The sequence below is a fragment of the Emys orbicularis genome, chromosome 13, assembly GCF_028017835.1.
Source record: "Emys orbicularis isolate rEmyOrb1 chromosome 13, rEmyOrb1.hap1, whole genome shotgun sequence".
Classification (NCBI taxonomy): domain Eukaryota; kingdom Metazoa; phylum Chordata; order Testudines; family Emydidae; genus Emys; species Emys orbicularis.
The window spans coordinates 4,418,664-4,440,236 of NC_088695.1; the positions used below are offsets into that span (position 1 = coordinate 4,418,664).

The 21,573-nt window shown below is 52.4% G+C and overlaps 1 protein-coding gene across 1 annotated transcript; it reads left to right on the forward strand.

Annotated features, from left to right (window-relative positions):
- The first annotated feature begins 535 nt into the window (after positions 1-535).
- On the forward strand, positions 536-11,878 carry LOC135887326 (C-type lectin domain family 2 member D-like). Its single transcript, XM_065415089.1, has 5 exons — positions 536-626; positions 1,313-1,408; positions 6,887-7,074; positions 9,968-10,071; positions 11,725-11,878. The coding sequence occupies exons 1-5, from the start codon at positions 536-538 to the stop codon at positions 11,876-11,878; spliced, it is 633 nt and encodes a 210-aa protein (XP_065271161.1).
- Positions 11,879-21,573: the final 9,695 nt, after the last annotated feature.

Genomic DNA, 21,573 nt, shown 5'->3' on the forward strand with positions numbered 1-21,573 from the left:
TGCCCACAGGTAGGGGTAGCGTGAGGAGCCCCCCTGGCTGCCGCTGTGCCTCGGAGCTGGAGGGACATGTCGCCGCCTCCTGCAGCTGCATGGGGCTGGCTGCTGTGGCCAATTGGACTTTTGCCACCAGGGTCCCTTTTCGACCGGGCAAACCAGTCACCTGGCAACCCTCTCTTCCCCCCCCCCCCACTTCCAGATGGGTGGGTTCCGTAGCAGATCATTTCTCTGAAGCTCGTGGAGGAGCCAATGGGGCTTAAGGGGGTTTAAACTTCATGGCACCATCTCTGACAGGGGTTTGGGCTGCTGGGCAGGGAACGAGAGACCACAAATCACCCCCCAACCCTGTCCTCTCCTGCTGGGTCCATCTCGACTTTCAGATCGTTTGGAGAGTCTGGAGCAGGGAGGGAGCCGGGGCCAGGACCTCCGCCCCGGCTCGGCTTCGTTGCTGCTGAATTGGACCCAGTCACACAGAGAGGAGCCGATCCCAGCCCAGCGCCTGCAGCAGCGTCTGTAGCCTGAGTGTCGCTCAGAGACAATGGAGTCAGCAGCTCGGGACAGTGAGAGCCCACAGGCACTGCGGGGGAGTGTTAATAGCGGTGGACACCAGAAGAGTGGCGGGGAGCCAGGTAATGGGGCGTCGCTGCCTGGGAACAGGCTGGAGAGAGACCCTGAGGCTGCCCCACATGGGGCCATGTTCTCAGTGGCAGCAGCCAGTGCCCAGCAACCCCCCGTCTGTGGGCAGCAGGGGCTGGATCTCCCCCAGGGGCTCTCAGGGCACCGATCCCGGCTCACAGCTGCTGTCTGGCGCACACAGCGGTGGCCGTGGGGCTGTGCAGGGGCCTTTTGGGCTGGGTGTGTCAGACCCCCTGTGACAGCCCTGGCCCATCTCTGCCTGGTTCCTTCTCCCCCCTTCTGCTGTGTATGGCCAGGGTGAGACCCCAGTGTGCGGGGACAGGCGCACTCGGCAGTGTGGGCCCAGCCAGCGCTCGGCAGGGGGCAGAGCGGGGGTGGGGATGGGGGGGGGGGCAGCTTGAGGTCCTGCCACCGGAACATGCAGGTCCTTGTTCCTGTACCCCTGAGCTCACCAGGCCCCGTGACAGCTGGCTGGGGGTGCCCGGGGAGGCACTGGGCTGAGGGGAAGGAGGGTCTGTTCTGCCAGCCCCAGCCTGCCTGACCCTCCGGCCTCCTCTCCCAGAGCGTCTGACGGGAGGAGCAATCAACAGAACGGTGCATGTTCTAGGGCAGCTCCAGCCCTGGTGCTGTCAGTGAGACGTGTCCTCGCGGCCCTGCCTGACGGGTCTTTGTGTTTCAGAACCTCGTGGTAACCGCAAGAAAAATACAATCGCCCTCGCAGTCGCCCTCACAGTTGTGTCCTTGGGTCTCATCAGCGCTGTTATTGTCCAGGCAGGTGAGTTCTCAGCCCTCCCTCCCCGCTCTCTGCACATCCCATTCCCCCTGGAGCCACCACAGACACAGTCTCTCCTCCCGGCCTGTCTGGCTTCTGCCCCGGGACAGAGGATTCCTGGGGGATGTTCCTCCATGACCCTCCTCCTGCTCCCTCCCAGACTCCTGCACCTGGGCACGCTCTGTGTCGGGACTGAAATTAGTTCCCCCAGCAAATCTCTGAGCACTTGGGGTCTAAGTGACTATTGCCGGGCCCCAGGCACAGTCATTGATACCCCCGTGCAGAGTGGCGGTGATTGACAGGAGAAGGCGCAGGGCAGCGATGAGCTGGGCCCTCTGCCTGCAGCGTGTCGCCCTGAGGTACCAGCCTGGCCTCCCTGCGTCCCCGGGTCATGCCCAGGGCTGGGCTGGCAGGTGCTGGCATGTCACTGAAACGAGCTGTAGAACGCAGCACAGACACCTCCATTAACGCTGTGTGAAACCCACCAGTTAGTGACCTCGGCAGTGCAGGGTCCCGTAGCGCTATTGACTCCCCCACCTGCACAGACAGCGTGTGTTAGCGCAGAGGGCGGCTGTTTGTGGTGAACGTGAGCCCGGCTGTATCTGCCAATCGTCTGGGGCGGGGGGGCTGTGAGACTGTCAGGAGTGGGATTTATCTATTGCTCTGGGATCTGATCACTGCGCCCCAGGAGGGTTTAGCAGCTGGCAGAGGGGGGTGAATCCAGGTCTGTCTGCATTAGGAATCCTCTGTGCAATGTAATGACATTAATGTAATTGATGCAACTGCTCACATAGATGCACTGCAGTGGTGCAGAAAGGGGCTTTCCCTGGTGCTGTTCATGGCAGTAAGTTACCAGAGCAGGACATGATGCACAGATGTATCTGCCTCACCATCCTTACACTGGTGCCAGCTGCCCTGCTACAGGCGGGCCGTGAGTCCCAGCTCCCTGCTGGACTGGCCGGCTATTGGAATGGGCAGCATTGGCTCACCCAGCGTAAGGTGAGATCTGTGATGTTGGGGTTCCCCAGGGAGCCCCCAGAACACAGTGGGGTCAGATGGTGGCGATGGCACCAATCAGAGGCTCCCAGAAGTGAAAGGCTCCTTGCTGTGCCCTGTCCCTCCTAGGCAGTATTGGAAGGATCTCACAGGCCTGGCAGCCTTTCTCCTGGGGGGGCCTGTGTATTCCCTGTACAGGGTGTGAAATGTGAAATTGTGCCGCACACAACTGAGTTGCTCCCTGAAATGAGTGACACAAATCACACACTGAGCAGGACTATATAGCATTATATGCACTGACTGCCCTGCTCCGTTCCGTGCGTGAGCACTAGTGCGTACGACACACTGCACCCATTACAGCTCCAGGGAAATACATGCCTGGCGCATGACCTGCTCATTCTTTGATCACCACTGCCTCAGCTGCTAATGTTCTTCCAAATCCCAGCCACGGGGGAAGGCTTAAAAACCAGCTGCAGAGCTACTGCGGTGCAAAATGAGAGACAAAAAAAAGTGACTGGAGGGATTTGAGTCAGACTCCTTCCCGCTGCGAAAATAAAATCACACAGCAGGGCGCAGATTATCCAAGTTCTTGGAATGTATTGGAGACAATTTTTTATTTCAGAAGGTGAAGATAGTAGGGAAGAGACTGTTCTAGATTTGATTTTGACAGATAGGGAGGAACTGTTTGAGAATTTGAAAGCGGAAGGCAGGTTGGGTGAATGATCATGAAATGGTAGAGTTCATGATTCTGGATTTTAAGGATTGGTAGGAGGGAAAACAGCAGAATAAAGATAATGGATTTCAAGAAGGCAGACTTTAGCAAACCCAGACTTGCTTCCCATGGGATCTTACCTAAGGGGAAAACCAGTTCAAGAGAGTTGACAGTTTTTCAGAGACACATTATTAAGGGCACAAGAGCAAACTATCCCATTGCGGCGTAGGAAAGATAGGAAGTATGGCAAGAGACCACCCTGGCTTAACCAGCAAATCTTCAACGATCTGAAACTCAAAAAAGAGTCCTACAAAAAGTGGAAACAAGGTCAAATTATAAAGAATGAATATAAACAACTAACACAAGTATGTAGGGACAAAATTAGAAAGGAAAAGGCACAAAACGAGATTAAACTAGTTAGTGACACAAAGGATAACAAAAACATTCTACAACCACATTAGAAGCAAGAGGAAGACCAAGGACAGCGTAGGCCCATAACTCAACGAGGTGGGGTGAGGGGAGCAATAAACAGAAAATGTCTAAATGGCAGAAGTGATAAATGACTTTTTTGTTTCAGTTTTCACCAAAAAAGGTTAGTAGCGATTGGACGTCTAACATAGTGAATGCCAGTGAAAATGAGGTAGGAGCAAAGGCTAAAATAGGGAAAGAACAAGTTTTAAAAATTACTTAGACAAGTTAGATGTCTTCAAGTCACCAGGGCCTGATGAAATGCATCCTAGAATACTCAAGGAGCTGACTGAGGAAATACGTGAACCATTAGCGATTATCTTTGAAAATTCATGGAAAATGGGAGAATCCAGAAAACTGGAAAAGGGGAAATACAGTGCCCATCTATAAAAAGGAAAATAAGGACAACCTAGGGATCTACAGATCAGTCAGTACCCAGAAAGATAACGGAGCAAATAATTCTGTAATCGGTTTGCAAACACGTAGAACTTAATAATGTGATAAGTAACAGTCACCATGGATTTGTCAAGAACAAATCATGTCAAACCAACCTAATAGCTTTCTTTGACAGGTAACAGGCCATGCGGATGGGGGGGGGAAGTGGTAGATTTGGTATATCTTGACTTTAGTAAAGCTTTTGATATTGTCTTGCATGACCTTCTCACAAACAAACTAGGGAAATGCAATCTAGATGGAACTACTATAAGATGGGTGCGTAAGTTGTTGGAAAACCATTCCCAGAGAGTAGTTATCAGTGGTTCACAGTCATGCTGGAAGGGCATAACGAGTGGGGTCCCGCAGGGATCAGTTCTGGGTCCAGTTCTGTTCAATATCTTCATCAATGGTTTGGATAATAGCATAGAGAGTACACTTATAAAGTTTGCAGATGATACCAAGCTGGGAGGGGTTGCAAGTGCTTTGGAGGCTAGGATTAAAATTCAAAATGATCTGGACAAACTGGAGAAATGGTCTGAAGTAAATAGGATGAAATTCAATAAGGAAAAATGCAAAGTACTCCACTTAGGAAGGAACAATCAGTTGCACACGTACAAAATGGGAAATGACTGCCTAGGAAGGAGTACTGGGGAAAGGGATCTGGGGGTCATAGTGGACCATAAGCTAAATATGAGTCAAAAGTGTAAAGCTCTTGCGGCGAGGGGAGGGAAAGCAAACATCCTTCAGGGCTGTATTAGCAGGAGTGTTGTGAGCAAGACATGAGAAGTAATTCTCCCGCTCTACTCCGCGCTGATACAGCCTCAGCTGGAGTATTGTGTCCAGTTCTGGGTGCCACATTTCAGGAAAGATGTGAACAAATTGGAGAGAGTCCAGAGAAGAGCAACAAAAATGATGAAAAGTCTAGAAAACATGACCTATGAGGGAAGATTGAAAAAACTGGGTTTGTTGAGTCTGGAAAAAAGAAGACCGAGAAGGGACATAACGGTTTTCAAGTCCTGTACATGAAAGGTTGTTACAAGGAGGAGGGGGGAAAAATTTCTTCTTAACCTCTGAGGATAGGACAAGAAGCAATGGGCTTAAACTGCAGCAAGGGAGGGTTATGTTGGACATTAGGAAAAACTTCCTAACTGTCAGGGTGGTTAAGCACTGGAATAAATTGCCTAGGGAGGTTGTGGAATCTCCATCATTGGGGATTTTTAAGGGCAAATTAGACGAACACCTGTCAGGGATGGTCTAGATAATACTTAGTCTTACTTTGAGTGCCGGGGACTGGACTAGTTGACCTCTTGGGTCCCTTCCAGTCCTACGTTTCTGTGATTCTATGGAGCACCACCAAATCCCCCTGAGGCTGAGAGCGAGCAGGAGTGATTCTGGGGGGAGGGAAATCACTCACTGACATGGTGTTTGGAATGGCTTAGCAGCTCTGCCCATAGTGACTCTAATAACCCTGTCTCTGGTTATTCACCTACTTTCCACTAGCTCCTTGGTGTGTGTTGTGTGGCCCCACTGCTGGTCTCCCATGGCACTGAAAGGGTGACACTGCAGTGAGGGCTTCCAGCGAGTTTCCTTCTGGCTGCTGTATTTGGGGGAAGAAAGGTCTGTAGGTAAGAGGTGAATCAAGTTATAACATTCCTGGCTGCTCAGGGGACGTCCACACTGTGATTAGACATCCGTGGCTGCCAGACCCCATGAGCCAGAGTCAGCGAAGGGGCTAATTGCCATGTAGATGTTCAGGCTCGGGGTGCAAACGTACCACAACAAGCGTCTCCATCGCCCTGCATCTGGCTGTGCTGGGCGGGCCCGGGCAGCAGGTGTTCAGTCTCCTGAAGGGAAGGGAGTTTGTTCCCATCTTCATCTCAACATGCTCCCCAGATGCAGGGCCGGCTCTAACTTTTTTGCCGCCGCAGGCAAAAAAGAAGAGAGCCGTCCTGCCGTACCCCCCCCCGCAAGCGCCGCCGAAATCCCTGCCCCCCCAGCGCCATGCCACCCGAAGCCCCCGCCCCCTCCAAGCGCCACACCGTGCCAGCTCCCGCCCTCCAAGCACCACGCTGCCCGAAGCCCCGCCCCCTCCAAGTACCACGCCGCCCAAAGCCCCGCCCCCCTCCGAGCATCGCCCGAAGCCCCGCCCCCCCCTCCGAGCACCGTGCCGCCCGAAGCTCCTCCCCCCTCCGAGCACCACGCCGCCCAAAGCCCCTGCCCTCCCTCCGAGCGCCGCCCGAAGCCCCCGCACCCTCCGAGCGCCGCGCCGCCCAAAGCCCCGTCCCCGCTCCGAGCGTCGCGCCGCCGAATCCAAAAATAAAAAATCGAGCGCCACCCTGCCCCAAGGTACCGCCCCAAGCACGTGTTTGGTCGGCTGGTGCTTGGAGCCGGCTCTGCCCAGATGCAAAGCGCAGAGCAGGGGGAGGGGGCAGCAGCCCAGGTCCCAGGCTAGCAGGACTCCTCGGGGTAACAGACCTGGCAAATTGTGTTTGAATTTGACCTCTTGTCTATTAATTATTGTCCCCCTCCTGGCCCCCTGATAACTGTCCCCTCCCTCTGCAGCTCCCTGGCCACCCCCTGCTGTAACACTGAGCTTGGGCCCAGCTCTCTGTGCTGGGTCTCATGGCACGAGCTCTTTGTCAGCTGCATCCCCATTGAATGGGAACCCGAGAGAGCGAGACCAGGGTCAGGTAACCCCCCTCTGGGGCTGGATTCCCAGCACCCTCCTGGCTCCCTCCAGCACCTGCCAGGGTTCGAGGAGTCTCAGAAGCCTGGGGCGCAGGGGCTCATTTCCCCATGTTCTCCTCATGGCCGGGCGGCAGGCCCCTCTGACACCACAACAGTAACAAATGTTACTGTCTCATTTTCAGTGCTGAGACCTAAGCTTCTGTCAGATGATCCGGGCCCCCCTGCTGGCCCTGCATGCCCGGAGGGCTGGATCGGGTACCGAGGGAAATGCTACTATTTCTCCGAGACTGAAGGGAACTGGACCTACAGCCAGAGCAACTGCTCTTCCCTCAGCGCCTCCCTGGCTGGGATCGACAGTGAGCAGGAAAAGGTGAGTGACTCTGTGATTGCGATACACTGGCCTTGGCACAGCTGTTGCTGCAGTAGGACCTGGGCCCTGCCCCAGGCAGGGCGAGGAGCAGCTCTGAGCCCTCTCATGCTGGGAGGACAGAGCGAATGAACTTCCAGCAGCTGAATCCCAGCCCTGGCCAGACCCAGGGCTCCCCTACGGTCACACCCAAACTCTAGAGATCACCCACGCTCAGCCGTCCCCACCCTTCCATAGGAGGGCTCTCTAGGGCTGGGCTGGCTCGGGCATCTCCTGGCCTGTGGCTGCCTGGAGTGGGATGGAGAACAGGGCCGTGCTCCTGTTTTGGGGGTGGGAAAGGAGCGGCCAGCTGAGGATGGGGGGGCTCCTCTCACACTGGCTGAGGATGTAGAGCAGTGACTCAACCTGTCCAGACCACTGTACCCCTTTCAGGAGGCTGATGTCTTGTGTACCCCCTATTTCATCTCACTGAAAAACGACTTGCTTACAAAATCAGACATAAAAATACAAAAGTGTCACAACCACTATCACTGGAAAAATTGCTGCCTTTTTCATTGTTACCATATAATTATCAAATAAATCAATTGGAATAGAAATATTGAAAATACATGTCAGTGTACAGTACATAGAGCAGTGTAAACAAGTCAGTGTCTGTATGAAATGTTAGTTTGTGCTGACTTCACTAGTGCTTTTCATGTAGCCTGTTGTAAAACTAGGCAAATCTCTAGATGAGTTGATGTGCCCCCTGGAAGACTCCTATGAAGGACATAAATCCACACCGTGTAGAGGTCAAGCATAGGAGTTTATTACACATAGCGCTGGCGGAGTGTCACCTGGCTTATTAGGCTCAGAGACCCTGTCAATCAATTGATTACAATGGAATATATAGATTTTCCATGTGCGGGGGAAAGTGACAGGGTAGGCAGTTCCACACCCCGGGATAGGTTTTGCAGCAAGACAAGATTAACCATTGGCTAATGGTTAACAGGTTACATAATGTCTCCGCCCATGGTCTCAAGTTAGCAAGTTAACATTTAATTAATACTTTGATAAAATATATATGTTGGATTCTGATTTGGGGTCCATAGGAATGGAGTAACTCCTTTGATTGTCCAATAGGTACATTCCTAGGGGTTAAAGCAAAGAAACAGTGAAAGTATATGACCATAAAGATTGTCTCCTTTATGTCTTAAGGCAGGGCATTGGTCCCTGGGAAGGGAGGTGGAAGGATGCCATATTTTATACTGACGTGCCAACTTTTCATAAACTCAGGGTTGGATCTGTGGGAAGAACATTTGCCTACAGAAGAGACTAACACAATAGGAACAGGGTGTGACGAAGTGGGACTGTTCTTAATGTTTCCTCTGAATACTGTGTGGGTGCCTCAGTTTCCCCTATGCATTTCTTAAGTCTCTAGGTGGTGGGGAAAGGCCAGTGTACATAAATCACTGACACTCTGTCTCCCTGGCAACAAATGGCCAGGGCCCTTCCCCCCCCTGCAAGGAAATAGCTAAAGGTGAACAAAGAGATCAGGTGACCTCCTGGCCCAGGAAAGAGACAAAGCCCAGAGAAGGAGGGGCTGGAGGGGGTTTCAGAGTTGGAGCTAGCTGGGGACGAGGAGTGAGGGCAGATGTGGGTGTCTGGCTCTCTGAACCCCAGAATGGACCCGGCCGAGGGGTCCCGTTCGCTGCTGTACCTACGAGCTCTGTTTTAGACCGTGTTCCTGTCATCTAATAAACCTCTGTTTTACTGGCTGGCTGAGAGTCACGTCTGACTGGGAAGTGGGGGCGCGTGCAGGTCTTCTGGCTTCCCCAGGACCCCGCCTGGGCGGACTCGCTGTGGGAAGCGCACGGAGGGGCATATTCTGAATGCTCCCAGGAGGTGAAGCCGTGTGAGCTTCTTGCCCTGAAGACAGTCTGCTCCATGGGAGAGGAGGCTCCCCAGCGTCCTGACTGGCTTTGTTGGGAGCAGTTCCAGAGCATCACCCGGGGACTCCGTGACACAGGGATCCTTTGTTCAATTTGAAACATTGGATGAAACATAATTATTCAGTTATTGCTTCTACATCTGGCATTTCTACTGACCAAGCCTATCTTAGCAAAGCCAATGTTATCTTGTTTACTCCAGCTTTCTCTTAGCTGATCACTGTTTGCTAGGCCTCTGGTCCCTTGACCATACTCTGGACTTTGGGTCTGGAAAAGAGCTGGCACAATCCATATACCAGGTTGTTATATCAAATGCACATGGATTTTAACCCTTCACCCTGCATGCCCCCAGGGATACACGTATTCCTGGTTGAGAACCACTGATGTAGAGGGTCTTCTCGCACTTCCCCTTCTTGGCTGAGGATGGGGGTTAGGCAGCCTCCTCTCAGCATTGACCCCTCCCACTTCAGATTGACCCCTCCCCTCCCTTGACTCGCTCCCTCCTCATACCTTGCTGTGGTGAGCGGTGGCTGCTCTGTGAGAAGAGATGTCTCTGCAGAGAGCTTAGACCCAGCAGCTGCCCCCAGCTAGGGTGACCAGATAGCAAGTGTCAAAAATCGGGACAGGAGTTGCGGGATAATAGGTGCCTACGTGAGAAAAAGATGCAAAAATTGGGACTGTCCCTATAAATTCGGGACATCTGGTCACCCTACCCCCAGCCAGGGGAACTTGGGGTGCAGGTGACTGGGAGCACAGGGGCGGGGCTTCTGTGTGCGGTGGGAGGGTTAATTCTGCCTGGAGACCTTGTGCTTTGCAAGAGGGAGGGGGAAATCCAACTTCCTTCTGAAAATAAACTGAGCGCCCTTCAATGTGTGACTGGGATTCTCTGCAGCACAGAGCCCTGGAGGGGTCGGGGTGGGGGAAGCACCAGTGCTGGGCCTGATACCTGCTGTCCCTCGGCTTTCTTTAAGGCGTTCCTGCTGCGCCATAAGGGTGTCCATGACCACTGGATCGGCCTCCGGAAGGAGCAGGGGCAGCCCTGGAAATGGGCCAACGGCACCGAATTCAACCACCTGTGAGTGTCTCACCCTCTGTACTAATTCCCTGGGCTCGGGGTTTCTGGTGTCTGAGCTGTTTGAGTTCAGGTGGATCCACCATTCAGTGCTAGTGAAACAACCAGACACGACCCTGGTCCGTTCACGTCCTGCGTGTACCAGAGACCGATGGGAGCCGGCGTGTCCCGGAACTCTCAGCTCCTCCCCGCAGCGCGGTGCTGGGCCGGAGACAGAGCCCGCCATAGCCAGAGGTGCCCTCGCAGCGCGCTGGGATTTCATCTGGGACACTCGCTGTTCTTCCCCAGCCCTCGTCTGCAAGGTCCCGGGGGCGGGGGGAAGCAGGCAGCAGGGAGCTCAGGTTAACATGGCTGCTAGGCACCCTTGCTGTGCCCAGCACTGCATTGCAGGTGCCGGTCCTGCTCCCTTCTCTGGGATGGACCCCCAACCCACATGGAGACTGACAGGGGGAGACCCCAGCCTGCCCAAAGAGTGGTGCTGGCCCCCCTCGCAGACGACTGTGGCGTATGTGACCCTGTCACTAGCCAGGATGGGAACATGGGGAGCTCCATGTGGGGGTTTGCCTTGATCCCGTCCTTCACCCCAGGGTCTGAAGTGCTGCCTCCAGCGCTAACGTGAGGCACTGCAAGAGCTGATGTCATCTCACAACGCCGCTGGGTTTGTGCTGCAGTCCCTGTGCTGCTGCCATTTCGCTCCAGCCTCCCCGGTGCAGTCTGTCCTGACCGGCCTCTGCCCTGACGGGACGATGGAAACTGTTCAGGGAGCCCCCATCTAGCTCTTCCACCTTGTGGTTACAGCTGCTCGCTGCCGTGCAGACGCCTCTGGAGTCTCTCCCCCGGGGCAGCTTGGCTGGGTTGTTCTGGGGAGTCTGGACCTGCAGGGACCTGTCCTAACCCCGGCTGGGTGGGAGTGAGCAGGGAGTGGGATTAAATTGTCTACCCATCTTAAAGGCTTCATGGCGACCAGTCAAACTTCTTAGGACCCCCACTCCCATTCTGTTGTCCCTGTCTGCTAGAGTAGTGATGGGCGTGGAGCCCGTCACTTGTGCTGTTGTGGGAATCCTGAATAGAGTCAGGCCAATATTTTTTTCCAGCAAATGGTAACTTTGCTGAAAAATGCATTTTGGGGGCACTGTAACTATTTGTGAATTCAGCAAATAGTTTTAGCTGTGGGAAAACATTAATTTAAAAAAATGGTGAAATGGTTTGTTTCGGCCATTTCCAATCTAAACATTTTGACTTTGTTTTGAACTGTTTTGTTTTTGAAATTTTAGCTATTTCTTTAAAAACCCCAAAAGGTGAAAAACACCAAAATTGAAGTGAAACTTGGTTTTGGGTTAAATGAAATGTTTCGTTTGATGCAATACAATTTTTTATTTTTCAGTTTCATTTTGTTTTCAGGTGTCTCTTCACCTGAAATGAACTGTGTTCATTTCAGTGGGGGGGGACAAAAATCCGTTTTGGTTTGAACCAAACTCTATTTCAGTTTGGCCCCCGAGCTGAACAATGAATGATTTGCTCCGCTCTGCTCCTGAGGGGCTGTGAGTAGCTGCTCCGCACTCAGGCCTGCACTGTGGAGAACGGCGCCCCTGGCGGTGACTGGTGTGAAATGCCCGGGCTCCGCCTGACCCCAGCTCCCTGGCTTCTGTGTTGCAGGTTTGTGATAAGAGGAGGAGGTGACTGCGCATATCTGAATGACGGGAATGAGGTCAGCAGCTCACAGTGCTACATGGAAAAACTGTGGATCTGTAGCAAACCTGAAGTGTATGTGATGGGAAAAGGGACTGCTCTGGAAGGGAGCTCAAAATAAGTCTCTGAGGGCTTGTCTACATTACCCGCAGGATTGACGGGCAGCAATCGATCCAGCGGGGGTCGATTTATCACATCTAGTCTAGACGCAATAAATTAGGGTTACCATACGTCCTCTTTTTCCCGGACATGTCCGGCTTTTCGGCACTCAAACCCCCGTCCGGGGGGAATTGCCAAAAAGCCGAACATGTCGGGGAAAATGGCGGCTCTGCTCCTCCCCTGACTCTTCGGCTCTGTTTAAGAGCTGAGCTGCCCGAGCGCTATGGGCTTCAGGCAGCCCCCTTGCCTCCGGACCCTCCGGCGGCGCAGGGTCCGGAGGCAAGGGGGCTGCCCGAAGCCGGTAGCGCTGGGGCAGCTCGGCTCTTAAACAGAGCCGAAGAGTCAGGGGAGGAGCAGAGCCTCCAGCCGCGGCGGCTCTGCTCCTCCCCGACTCTTCGGCTCTGTTTAAGAGCCGAGCGCTACGGGCTTTGGGCAGCCTCCATACCTCCGGACCCTGCGCCGCCGGAGCCCGGGAGGGGAAGTGCCCGGCCGGCGGCTGGGGTCCGGAGGCACGGGGGCTGCCCGAAGCCGGTAGCGCTCGGGCAGCCCGGCTCTTAAACAGAGCCGAAGAGTCAGCGGAGGAGCAGAGCCTCCGCGGCTCTGCTCCTCCCCTGACTCTTCGGCTCTGTTTAAGAGCCAGGCATGGGGGCTGCCCGAAGCCGGTAGTGCTCGGGCAGCCCGGCTCTTAAACAGAGCCGGGCTGCCCGAGCGCTACCGGCTTCGGGCAGCCCCCATGCCTCCGGACCCTGCGCCACCGGAGCCCGGGAGGGGAAGTGCCCGGCTGGGGGCGCAGGGTCCGGAGGCATGGGGGCTGCCCGAAGCCCAAGCGCTACTGGCTTCACGGTTTGCCGGGCAGCCCCCAGACCCTGCGCCCCCGGCTGGGCGCTTCCCCTCCCGGGCTCCAGCTGCGCTGGGCAAGCGCCGGCCGGGGGCGCAGGGTCTGGGGGCTGCCCGGCAAACCGTGAAGGCGGTAGCGCTCGGGCAGCCCTTTCCCCGTGGCTGGGAGTGGGAGGGAGGAGGGGGCGGAGTTAGGGCGGGGAAGGGGCGGAGTTGGGGCGGGGCTGGGGTGGGGAAATGGGCGGGGCCAGGGCCCATGGAGGGTCCTCTTTTTTTATTTAATAGATATGGTAACCCTAAATAAATCGACTGCCGAGCGCTCTCCCGTCAACTTGGTACTCCACCTGAGCGAGAGGCGCAGGTGGAGTCGAAGGGAGAGCGTCAGCTGTTGACTCACCGCAGTGAAGACACCGCGGTGAGTAGATCTATGTACGTCGACTTCAGCTACGCTATTCACGTAGCTGAAGTTGTGTAACTTAGATCGATCCGCTCCCCAGTGTAGACCAGGCCCTAGAAATTACACTGATACAACTCACACTTAAATGAACCATGTCCCCATTCGTCAGCCTGGCCAACCTCAAGATCTCAAAATCAGGCAGTGGGGCCCTCAAGCAACAAGTGTGTGTAGTTTAAACCGTGGATTCTTTGTATGTGCTTCTGCTTTAAACTGAGGGTCACAATGTCAAGCTTTTCTCTGCAGCTGAGAAGGCGAGATCTTATGAGACGGAGCCCCAGCCACACGCTGGGGAAATGAGGGAAGGGAAGGCCTTGTTAGTTTAGACTCCAGATCAGCATTTCTCAAACGTGGCCACCAGCCGATTGTTTTGTAACCACTAGAGCCTCCAAAGCGCCCCGACAATCGCTGAGATGTTAAGTATTAAAGTTGCCTTGTAAATGCCATAAATCATAATGCGCCCTCCCTTCTAAATAGTACGGTCCAGGTAGAGCTGAACTACATAGGTGTTGCTCTCTTTCAAGTCACAAAGCGTATTCATTGGCTAATCACTGTGCTTACATCTCATGTTACTGTAGCTCTGTAAACGGCTATTAGCCGTCTGACTGCATGGTGTTTGGGTAGGTTGCGATTGTTCATGGGGGGGAGGGGGGGAGGTGAAAGAGTTAAAAATGCGAATGGGGATCAGAAAGTATTTCGAATAATCTAGTGCCAGCAAATGACCCTGAATGTGATAGGCTGTAACAGAGAGAAAAATGAACATTTCAGCACCGGGGGAAAGGCAGTTTCTTGTGTTTCTGAAGCATCTGATTCCGTTTCTGAGCAAGTTGGAGTGTGCGCTGTTTGTAAGAGAGAAATTCATCACATTGAAATGTATGTAGTGCAATGTCCCTATAGCACTCATGCAGGGGAAGTTGAACAAAATTACCACGGTGAGTTTCAGAGGCGCAAGCTGTTAAATGATGCAAAAACCAAGCTCAAAAGACAACAGCTACGGCTCAGAGATTTTGTTGTTACTATTATCATCATTATTACTGGGTTGGATTGATTTTTGTAGTTGTCTGTGAAAGAAATTTTGGACATATTGGCAGATATGTTCTTTATTATTTGGACTATTATGTAAAGCATTTTAAAATGTAGTTCAGAATTGTTGTACAGCCATCCACCTTTTACTAAAAAAGCAAAAGAACAACACAAAAGACAAGAATGTGCAAAGCACTTGTTTGTTTTTGTGTTTAGGTCCAGTAAAGAATAGACACAACTGTACCTTATATTTATTATTGAGTCTGGGGAAAAAACCCTATGTAAATATGCACATGTAATGTATTTATTTGTTTTTCCTACAGTTAATTAAGTATTGTCAGAGCCGCATTCTGAGGATGCCAGAAATTTGGGAGAACCCCGGCTCCAGAAAGTGTTATGGTTTTGTTTTCTATGTAACCATTACTTCACAGTATTTATTCACTCTCACTTGCATTTCTGTTCTTTGATGATAAGCTCATTCTTGTTTTCTGTATATATAGATTTATATCTAAGTGCTGTGTTCTAAATAGAGTGGTTGGTCTGAACTGAATCTTACAAGCTGCTGTGGACTGCGCCTGTGGGAATAGGGAGTCACAGTTCTGCGTGTGCTCAGTGGAACGGGCTGAGCACTCCAGGGGGATGCTCAGAGACTTTGGGGGTTGGTGGGTGCCTATCACTAACCTGTACAGAGAGAGTGAGGCCTGCAGGGGGCTGGAAGGTCAGGCTTGCGCTGCCAGGGGTAGGTGGTTTCAGAGAGCTGACCCATGGCAGGCAGGGACAAGGGTCCCCCAAAGGTGCCTCATACGCCTGCTATGAATCGCTCAAATGGGCACACGTACCCTGCTCATTCCACTCCTGTGCCCCCAGGTACAACCCGCACCAGGCATTCTACCGGGGCGAGGAGAACAAGCGCGTGACTGCCCTTCTGTTCCATTCCTGCTGCTTGCACGGAGCTAGGCTGCCTGCAATGGGTTTTCAGTGTTTGCTACTTTAAGTGGGTTTGGTCTGTGAGTGGAGGGGGGAGGGGAAAAGGGAGTCAGAAAGTTGTATCCAGAGGGTTTTAGGAAACCATCAACCTCCACAGTCATAGGAAAGCCATAATAAACAAAGTGTGTGAACTACCACCCTACACCACCTCACGTTCCCCCACGTGTGTCAGCCTGCGATGCAAGGATGGGGGTGCACAAGACGTCTCTATTTTCCTTGCTCGCCTGGACCCAACCCCAGTGATAATGGGGGGGTTTCTGGTTGGCTGTACTGGGCCTGCAACCCAGCAGTGTCTTGAGCGCACTCCAGGTGAAAATTCTCACCCTGAGTCTCACAAATAGGGTGCAGGCCCCATCAGGCCATACTGCGGTCGGCGTTAGCACCGCTCACCACTGGGCAGCAGGAGGTTCAGTTACTCAGTTGGTTTTAACAGCCATGGCAGGAGAGGGGAGGTAGGAGCCCCTTAAAACTATATTGGGCACAGACAGGCTCTGGAGAAGTTTGATTTGCCCCATGGCCCTGTCCCCCAAGGCCTCATCCTCGCTCCACCTTTTTCTGCCCCCGCTCCAACCTTCGCCCCAGCTCCTCCCACCCACTGTCGAACAGCTGATTGGCTAGTGGGTGCTGAGCACCCATTAGTTTTTTTCTGTGGATGCTCCAGCCCTGGAGCACCCATGGAGTCAGCACCTATGGCAGGTGCGTAAGACTAAGTGACGTGTGTATGTGTGTGTGTGTGACAGAGAAAGAGAGAGAGAAGTTAGATAATTGCTCTATTGATAAACAGAAGAGTTAAAAATGAGTCAGGCCTCAAAACCGTGAGACCCACTTTTAAACATCACGAGACTTAAAAATACTAAATGCCGAGTCCTTTTTATTTATCTGCTGGTTGTGAGCCTTTGGCAGTCATGGTTTCTAGCGTTCTCTGCAAGGGTTAACGACTTCTTTTTGTCCTCCCTCCCTAAGAAAACCATGAGAACTGAGATTCTGGCCTACACACAGGGCTCTAGGAGCTGGGACTTTAAGAAAAACACCAACTATCATGAGACTTAAAAGGGGAGAATGGGTAGAAAGTTACAGCTGGTTTAGGGAAAGTGCAACTCCCCTTACTCCACCTAGGAGTCAGAAGGAAGCAGATGAGGACTGTGAGTGGAGTGTATCTGAGTCCCCCGGCCTCCTGGGGTAATGCGGATTATACTCTGCCTCTGCCTCCCAGCTCTGCCTAAAGTCGCAGTCTAGCCCCATAGGAGATTAAAGCCGGGTACTTCACATTACAAATCCGGATCCTTAGTCCTATTATATCACAACAGCTGCTTTTTGGCAGATCCATTTCAGTTCAGCATCACACATCTCAGACTGAATCCGGCTGCCTCTCAGCATCCACAGCTGTTCCCAGCAGTAGAGCCCAAGACCTGAAAGCTGCAGAAATAAGAAACAGCCCCTGTCATTGTGCTTCCCTTTAACCAGAGAAGACCCCACCAGCAGCCACTGCTCCTCAACCTTCACTCTATTGGGAAACTTGGCTTCAGCGTTGTCCTTCGTCTGTAATTTTCCAATAGAGCCCCAGCTGATCAAAGACACTGCAGGATGTGAGGTGAGTTTGGTTGTTTCTCGCAAGGAACAAACTGGGCTGAATCACAATGGGTCAGCCCCCTGGTGCTTTTTCTTTGGAAGCTGCCATCTCGTGTGCCAGCATTTCAGCTTTCCTTTAGAAACAAAGTCTGGATTTGAAGAAAACCTGCACACTGTGACCCAACTGTAACCAGTGCGGCAAGTCTGCCTTAGTCTGCAGAGAGCCTGAAACACTCGCTCTGGGAGAGCAAACTGCCACAGGCATCGCAGTGGGATGTTAACTCGGCTCCCCATTACAGATAAATGAAATGTCAACAGTGTTAGTATGGGAGAAAGGAGAGGGGTTATCAAATGATAAGGATCTGCCCCATTTACTGGGAGCAGCGTGTCATTTTGTCCCCACAAATGGCTAGTGCCTGAGAGCTACCACCACCTTTTCCTCCCTGCAATCTGACCCTGGGAGCCAAAAGGTGTTAAACCCAGGCTCTCAGCTCAGCCCACAGGGGCTGGATTAAAGCAATGCAGGGCCATAGGGAGAACCTCCCATGGGGGGGTCCCCCATGACCACGCCACCAGCAAACACTGTACTGCTGGCCCCCACCTTGTAGCCTAGCAGTGGTGGGAGCAGCAGCAGCATTCTTCCACGTCATGTCCTTCAACTCCCCACGCTCTCAGAGGAAGTCGGGGTGTGACAGAGCAAGCAGGTTCCAGGGCTTTGGGCGCTAGCCTGCAAGACCTGGGTTCAATTCCTGCTCTGCCGCAGACCTCCTGTGTGATGTGGGGTAAGTCACTTTAGTCTCCTCAGGCCTCCGTTTCCCCATCTGTCTAGTGGGGATAACAGCCCTGGCCTGCCTCACAGGAGTGTTGTGAGGATAAATTCACTGATAATTGAGGCGCTCAGGGACTGCAGTGCCAGAGGCAGGTAAGTACCTTACACAGACAGACATTGTACATTTAAAATGAGCAGGTTCTACAAGGGGAGCTTTCCCAACGTACAGCAAACACCAGGCAACACTCACAGTGTTTGATCTAAGCGGGAACCGTCCACCCAGGTCCATTTCCCCTCTGCGGGTGTCACTTTAAGTCCAATCCAGACCTGAGTTGCACCTTGTACAATATCCTGTATGGAATCCCGTGAAGTGCAAAGCAGAGGGGAGGGGGGGGAATGTGTCGTAACAGGCTAGAACTCCCTTAGTGCTCCTGTTTAATGCCCACTCTTTGCTTTGGTGGCTCTGCCCATAACGCAGCAGGAGAACCCATCAGCCCCCGAGCTAATCCACCCTCGCTCCTGGGCAGGCAGAGTCCCAGTGCAGGGGTGGGAAATGTGGCTCTCTCTATGCAGGCGTGGTAATGCCAGTACCAGTCCTTGATGTCACAGGGTGAGCTGGCCCTTCAGGGAGTCCTGGGTTCAGCCTCACCTGTGACCAGGTGCCCCTGGACTGGGAGATTCAGGTGAGGCAAGCAGGTGGCCAGGAACCAGGCCTGGTGGGGCTACGAGGGCAGCCCAAGGTCAGTCAGGGCAGGGAGAGATTTGATGGAGTACGAGAGTTGTGTGAGAAGCCCTACACAGAGGCTCTGCTTAGCTCTCAGACAGGACTAGCTGGGAAGTCTGGGGTGGAAGAAGATCTGTGTTGTTCTGAACTGTATGTTAATAAGCCAGACTCCCCGAAGGGGAGAAAACACCCCAGTGTGGAGTTTGATTAACTGGGGGGAAAAGGAGAAATGAGGCAGAAGGAGTAGAACCAGGCTGGATAAACCTGCTGCTCTGGGACTGTAACTAGTGACACACGTCTCTCTCCAGCTGGAGTTTGAGCCTGTATTTTATGTTACCATCTCCTCCTGGTTCTGGATCACGAGCATTTGAGCACTCTTCCTCAAGCAGTCATCACAGCTCCCAGTCCAGTCTTTACGCTCCTTAGACAGCCAGTAGCACTTGTCCCCATGCAGCCGCCAGTCCCTGGGGCAGAGTTTGCACCCGGAGCCCTCTGGAGGGAGAGATGGGAACCGAGGTGTCATTAATACTGAACATTCAAACTGTGCCAGGCTGAAAAGAGAAGGTTATTCACCCTGTGCAGTAACTGAGGTTCTTCGAGATGTGTCCCCCTGTGGGTGCTCCACTTCAGGTGTTGATGCCCCTTGATCAGAGAATTTCAGCAGCAGTGCCTGTCCAGGTCATGCATGTGCTGTCCCCGTCTCGTGGCGCCATTGGCGTCTCATCCAGCACGCGCAACCTGACCCCCTCAGGTCCTTACTGTAGAGTCTGTAAATTGAACTCCGAAGTAGAGGGGAGGAGGGAGGGTAGTGGAGCACTCACAGGGACACATCTCGAAGAACCTCAGTTACTGCACAGGGTGAGTAACCTTCTCTTCTTCTCTGAGTGATGTCTCTATGGGTGCTCCACTCCAGGTGACTGTAGAACAGCGCCCCACTGTGGATGGAAGGGACTTCAGAGTTGTCTGAGGAATTGAGGATAACACTGCTAGACCTTGCAGTAGCCCAGTGTTCAGGGTCTCATGCACTGCTTAGTGTTTTGTGACCGGATGTTCAGAGGCCCAGGTGGCAGCTTTACATATGTCTGAGGGGTACATTGCTTAAAAAGGCTACCAAAGTTGCTATTGATCTGGTAGAATGAGTTCTGATCCCCGATGGGGGTTGCAAGTTCTTTTGTCGGTAACAGAGGTGAATGCACCCTGAGATCCATTTGGATAGTCTGTGTGGAGATAGCAGATCCCTTAGAACATTCGGTCATGGAAACGAATAGCTTCAGAGATTTCCTGAAAGGTTTAGTTCTATTGAGGTAGAACGCTAGTGCACGTCTGATGTTCAAAGTATGTGGTATAGCCTTTTGCGTGCTCCCATGAGGTTAAGGGAAGAATACAGGGAGATGGATCGGTTGATTTAAGTGGTAGGAAGATGATATTTTGGGTACAAATTTGGGATGAGGTTTCAAAGTGATCTTGTCCTTAAAAAATATGGTATATGGGGGATGTGCCACGAGAACTCCAAGCTCGCCTACATGATGGGCCAATGCACTAAGCCACTAAGAATGCTACCTTCATTGATAGGTGTGTCAGGGAACACGTCACTAATGGTTCAAAGAGAAGTCCGGTTCCATGCTGGAGTGTGCGTATTTCGGGGTAAATGTTCTGAATGCCCGAAAGGAAGCGTTTGGTGATTGGATGCACAAATATTGATGCCCCCGTCAATCTTATGATGATAGATGGTAATGGCGACGAGGGACTTTGATCGAGCTCATAGATGGTCCCAAGCCCTTTAGCCCTAAGATGTAGTCCAATAGGAAGGGTAAAGATGCGGAAACTGTGGTACCATGTTTGTCCTTACACCATATGGAGAATCTCTTCCATTTTTGAAGGTAAGTCCTGCACATGATTGACCTCCTACTGTTCATTAATATGTGTTTAACCTGTTCCGAGCAGACTAATTCACCACGATGGAACCATGGAGGAGCCACAAGTTCAAGTGAAGTGTCTCCAGATCCATAGAGTGGGAGAGTGCGTGGTGCGCATATCGCCATCCGCATCAGATAGGAGAACCAAGTCTGTCTGGGCCATGTCTACTCCTGGGGGAATTCTGCACCAAAAAATTTAAAATTCTGCATATTTTATTTGTCAAAATAACACAATATAATCATGCCAGTTAAAATTATTTTGGTAATTTATTTCTAAATATCTGTCAGCAAGTAGGTCTTAACAATACAGACCAAAAAAATATATTCTGGTAATTTTTTTTAACAGATTCCTTACTAGGCATATTAATACAGAACTTTCTGTAATTCATTTAAATGACAATACAGAACTGTATTTCCTGCACTTATCATAAGCAGTGCAAAGGCTTGGGGGAGTCAGGAGTAACGGAGGAGCTGAGGGAGAGGGAAGGAGCCTGGAGTGAACCTGGAGGGTGTTGGCTGTGGGTGGGAGGTTTTTCTTTGGGGGTTGGGGGGATTTTTAGGGTGTTGGGAAACCTCCCCCATGCAGACCCTGGCTGACCCCAAGCCTCTCCCATTCAATCAGGCATGTCTGGCCCTGTCCCCGCACCCCTTATCCCCATGGGTCTCTGCAGTCCCCCTTCCCCCATCCCCAGGCTCAACGCGGTCACCCCACTAGCTCCTGAGCCGATGCCCCAGTCTGTCCCCCCCACTAGCCATTCTGAACCCCAGTCTGTGACCCTCCAGCAGCCCCCTGTGCCCCACTCTGTCCTAACCTGGCTCCACAAACAGGATGCTGTGATGAACTTCTACTCCTGGGCCTGGGGGAATTCTGCAGCACAGGGCATAGAAGTTTGTATTTTCCAGCATAAAATACATTTTGCCTAAGAAGTGCTGCACGTCCTCTTTTGCCCACCAGAGGCCGCTGTGGCGCTAGAACAGCCGGCATGAACGCAGCTGGCTGTTCTGGCGCCACAGCGGCCTCTGGTGGGAATAAGGCAGAACTGCAGCACTTCTTAGGCAAAATGTTTTTTATGCGGGAAAATACAAAATTATGTGAGACAAATGAATTCAGGAGTAATCATGTCGGGACTATCAGCATCACTTTTGCTTTGTTGGTAGTATTTTACGTATTACCTGCGATAGCATTGGCATTGGTGGAAACGCATATAGAAGTGGTGCCTGCCATTTGAGGAGGAAGGCATCCCCCAGTAATCAGGGTCCCAGACCTGCTATAGAGCAAAATTGTGGACATTTGTGGTTTTGTGATGTTGCAAGGATGTTGATGGATGGATGGCCCCATTATTGAAATGTTTGTAAGACCACGTCATTCAGTTCCCAT

Bases quoted from the DNA above. Each gene is read 5' to 3' on its own strand.
- LOC135887326 (XM_065415089.1), top strand. From the start codon at position 536: ATGGAGTCAGCAGCTCGGGACAGTGAGAGCCCACAGGCACTGCGGGGG. The intron at 1,409-6,886 runs GTGAGTTCTCAG...TCTCATTTTCAG, and splicing joins CGCTGTTATTGTCCAGGCAG to TGCTGAGACCTAAGCTTCTG. The intron at 7,075-9,967 runs GTGAGTGACTCT...GCTTTCTTTAAG, and splicing joins TCGACAGTGAGCAGGAAAAG to GCGTTCCTGCTGCGCCATAA.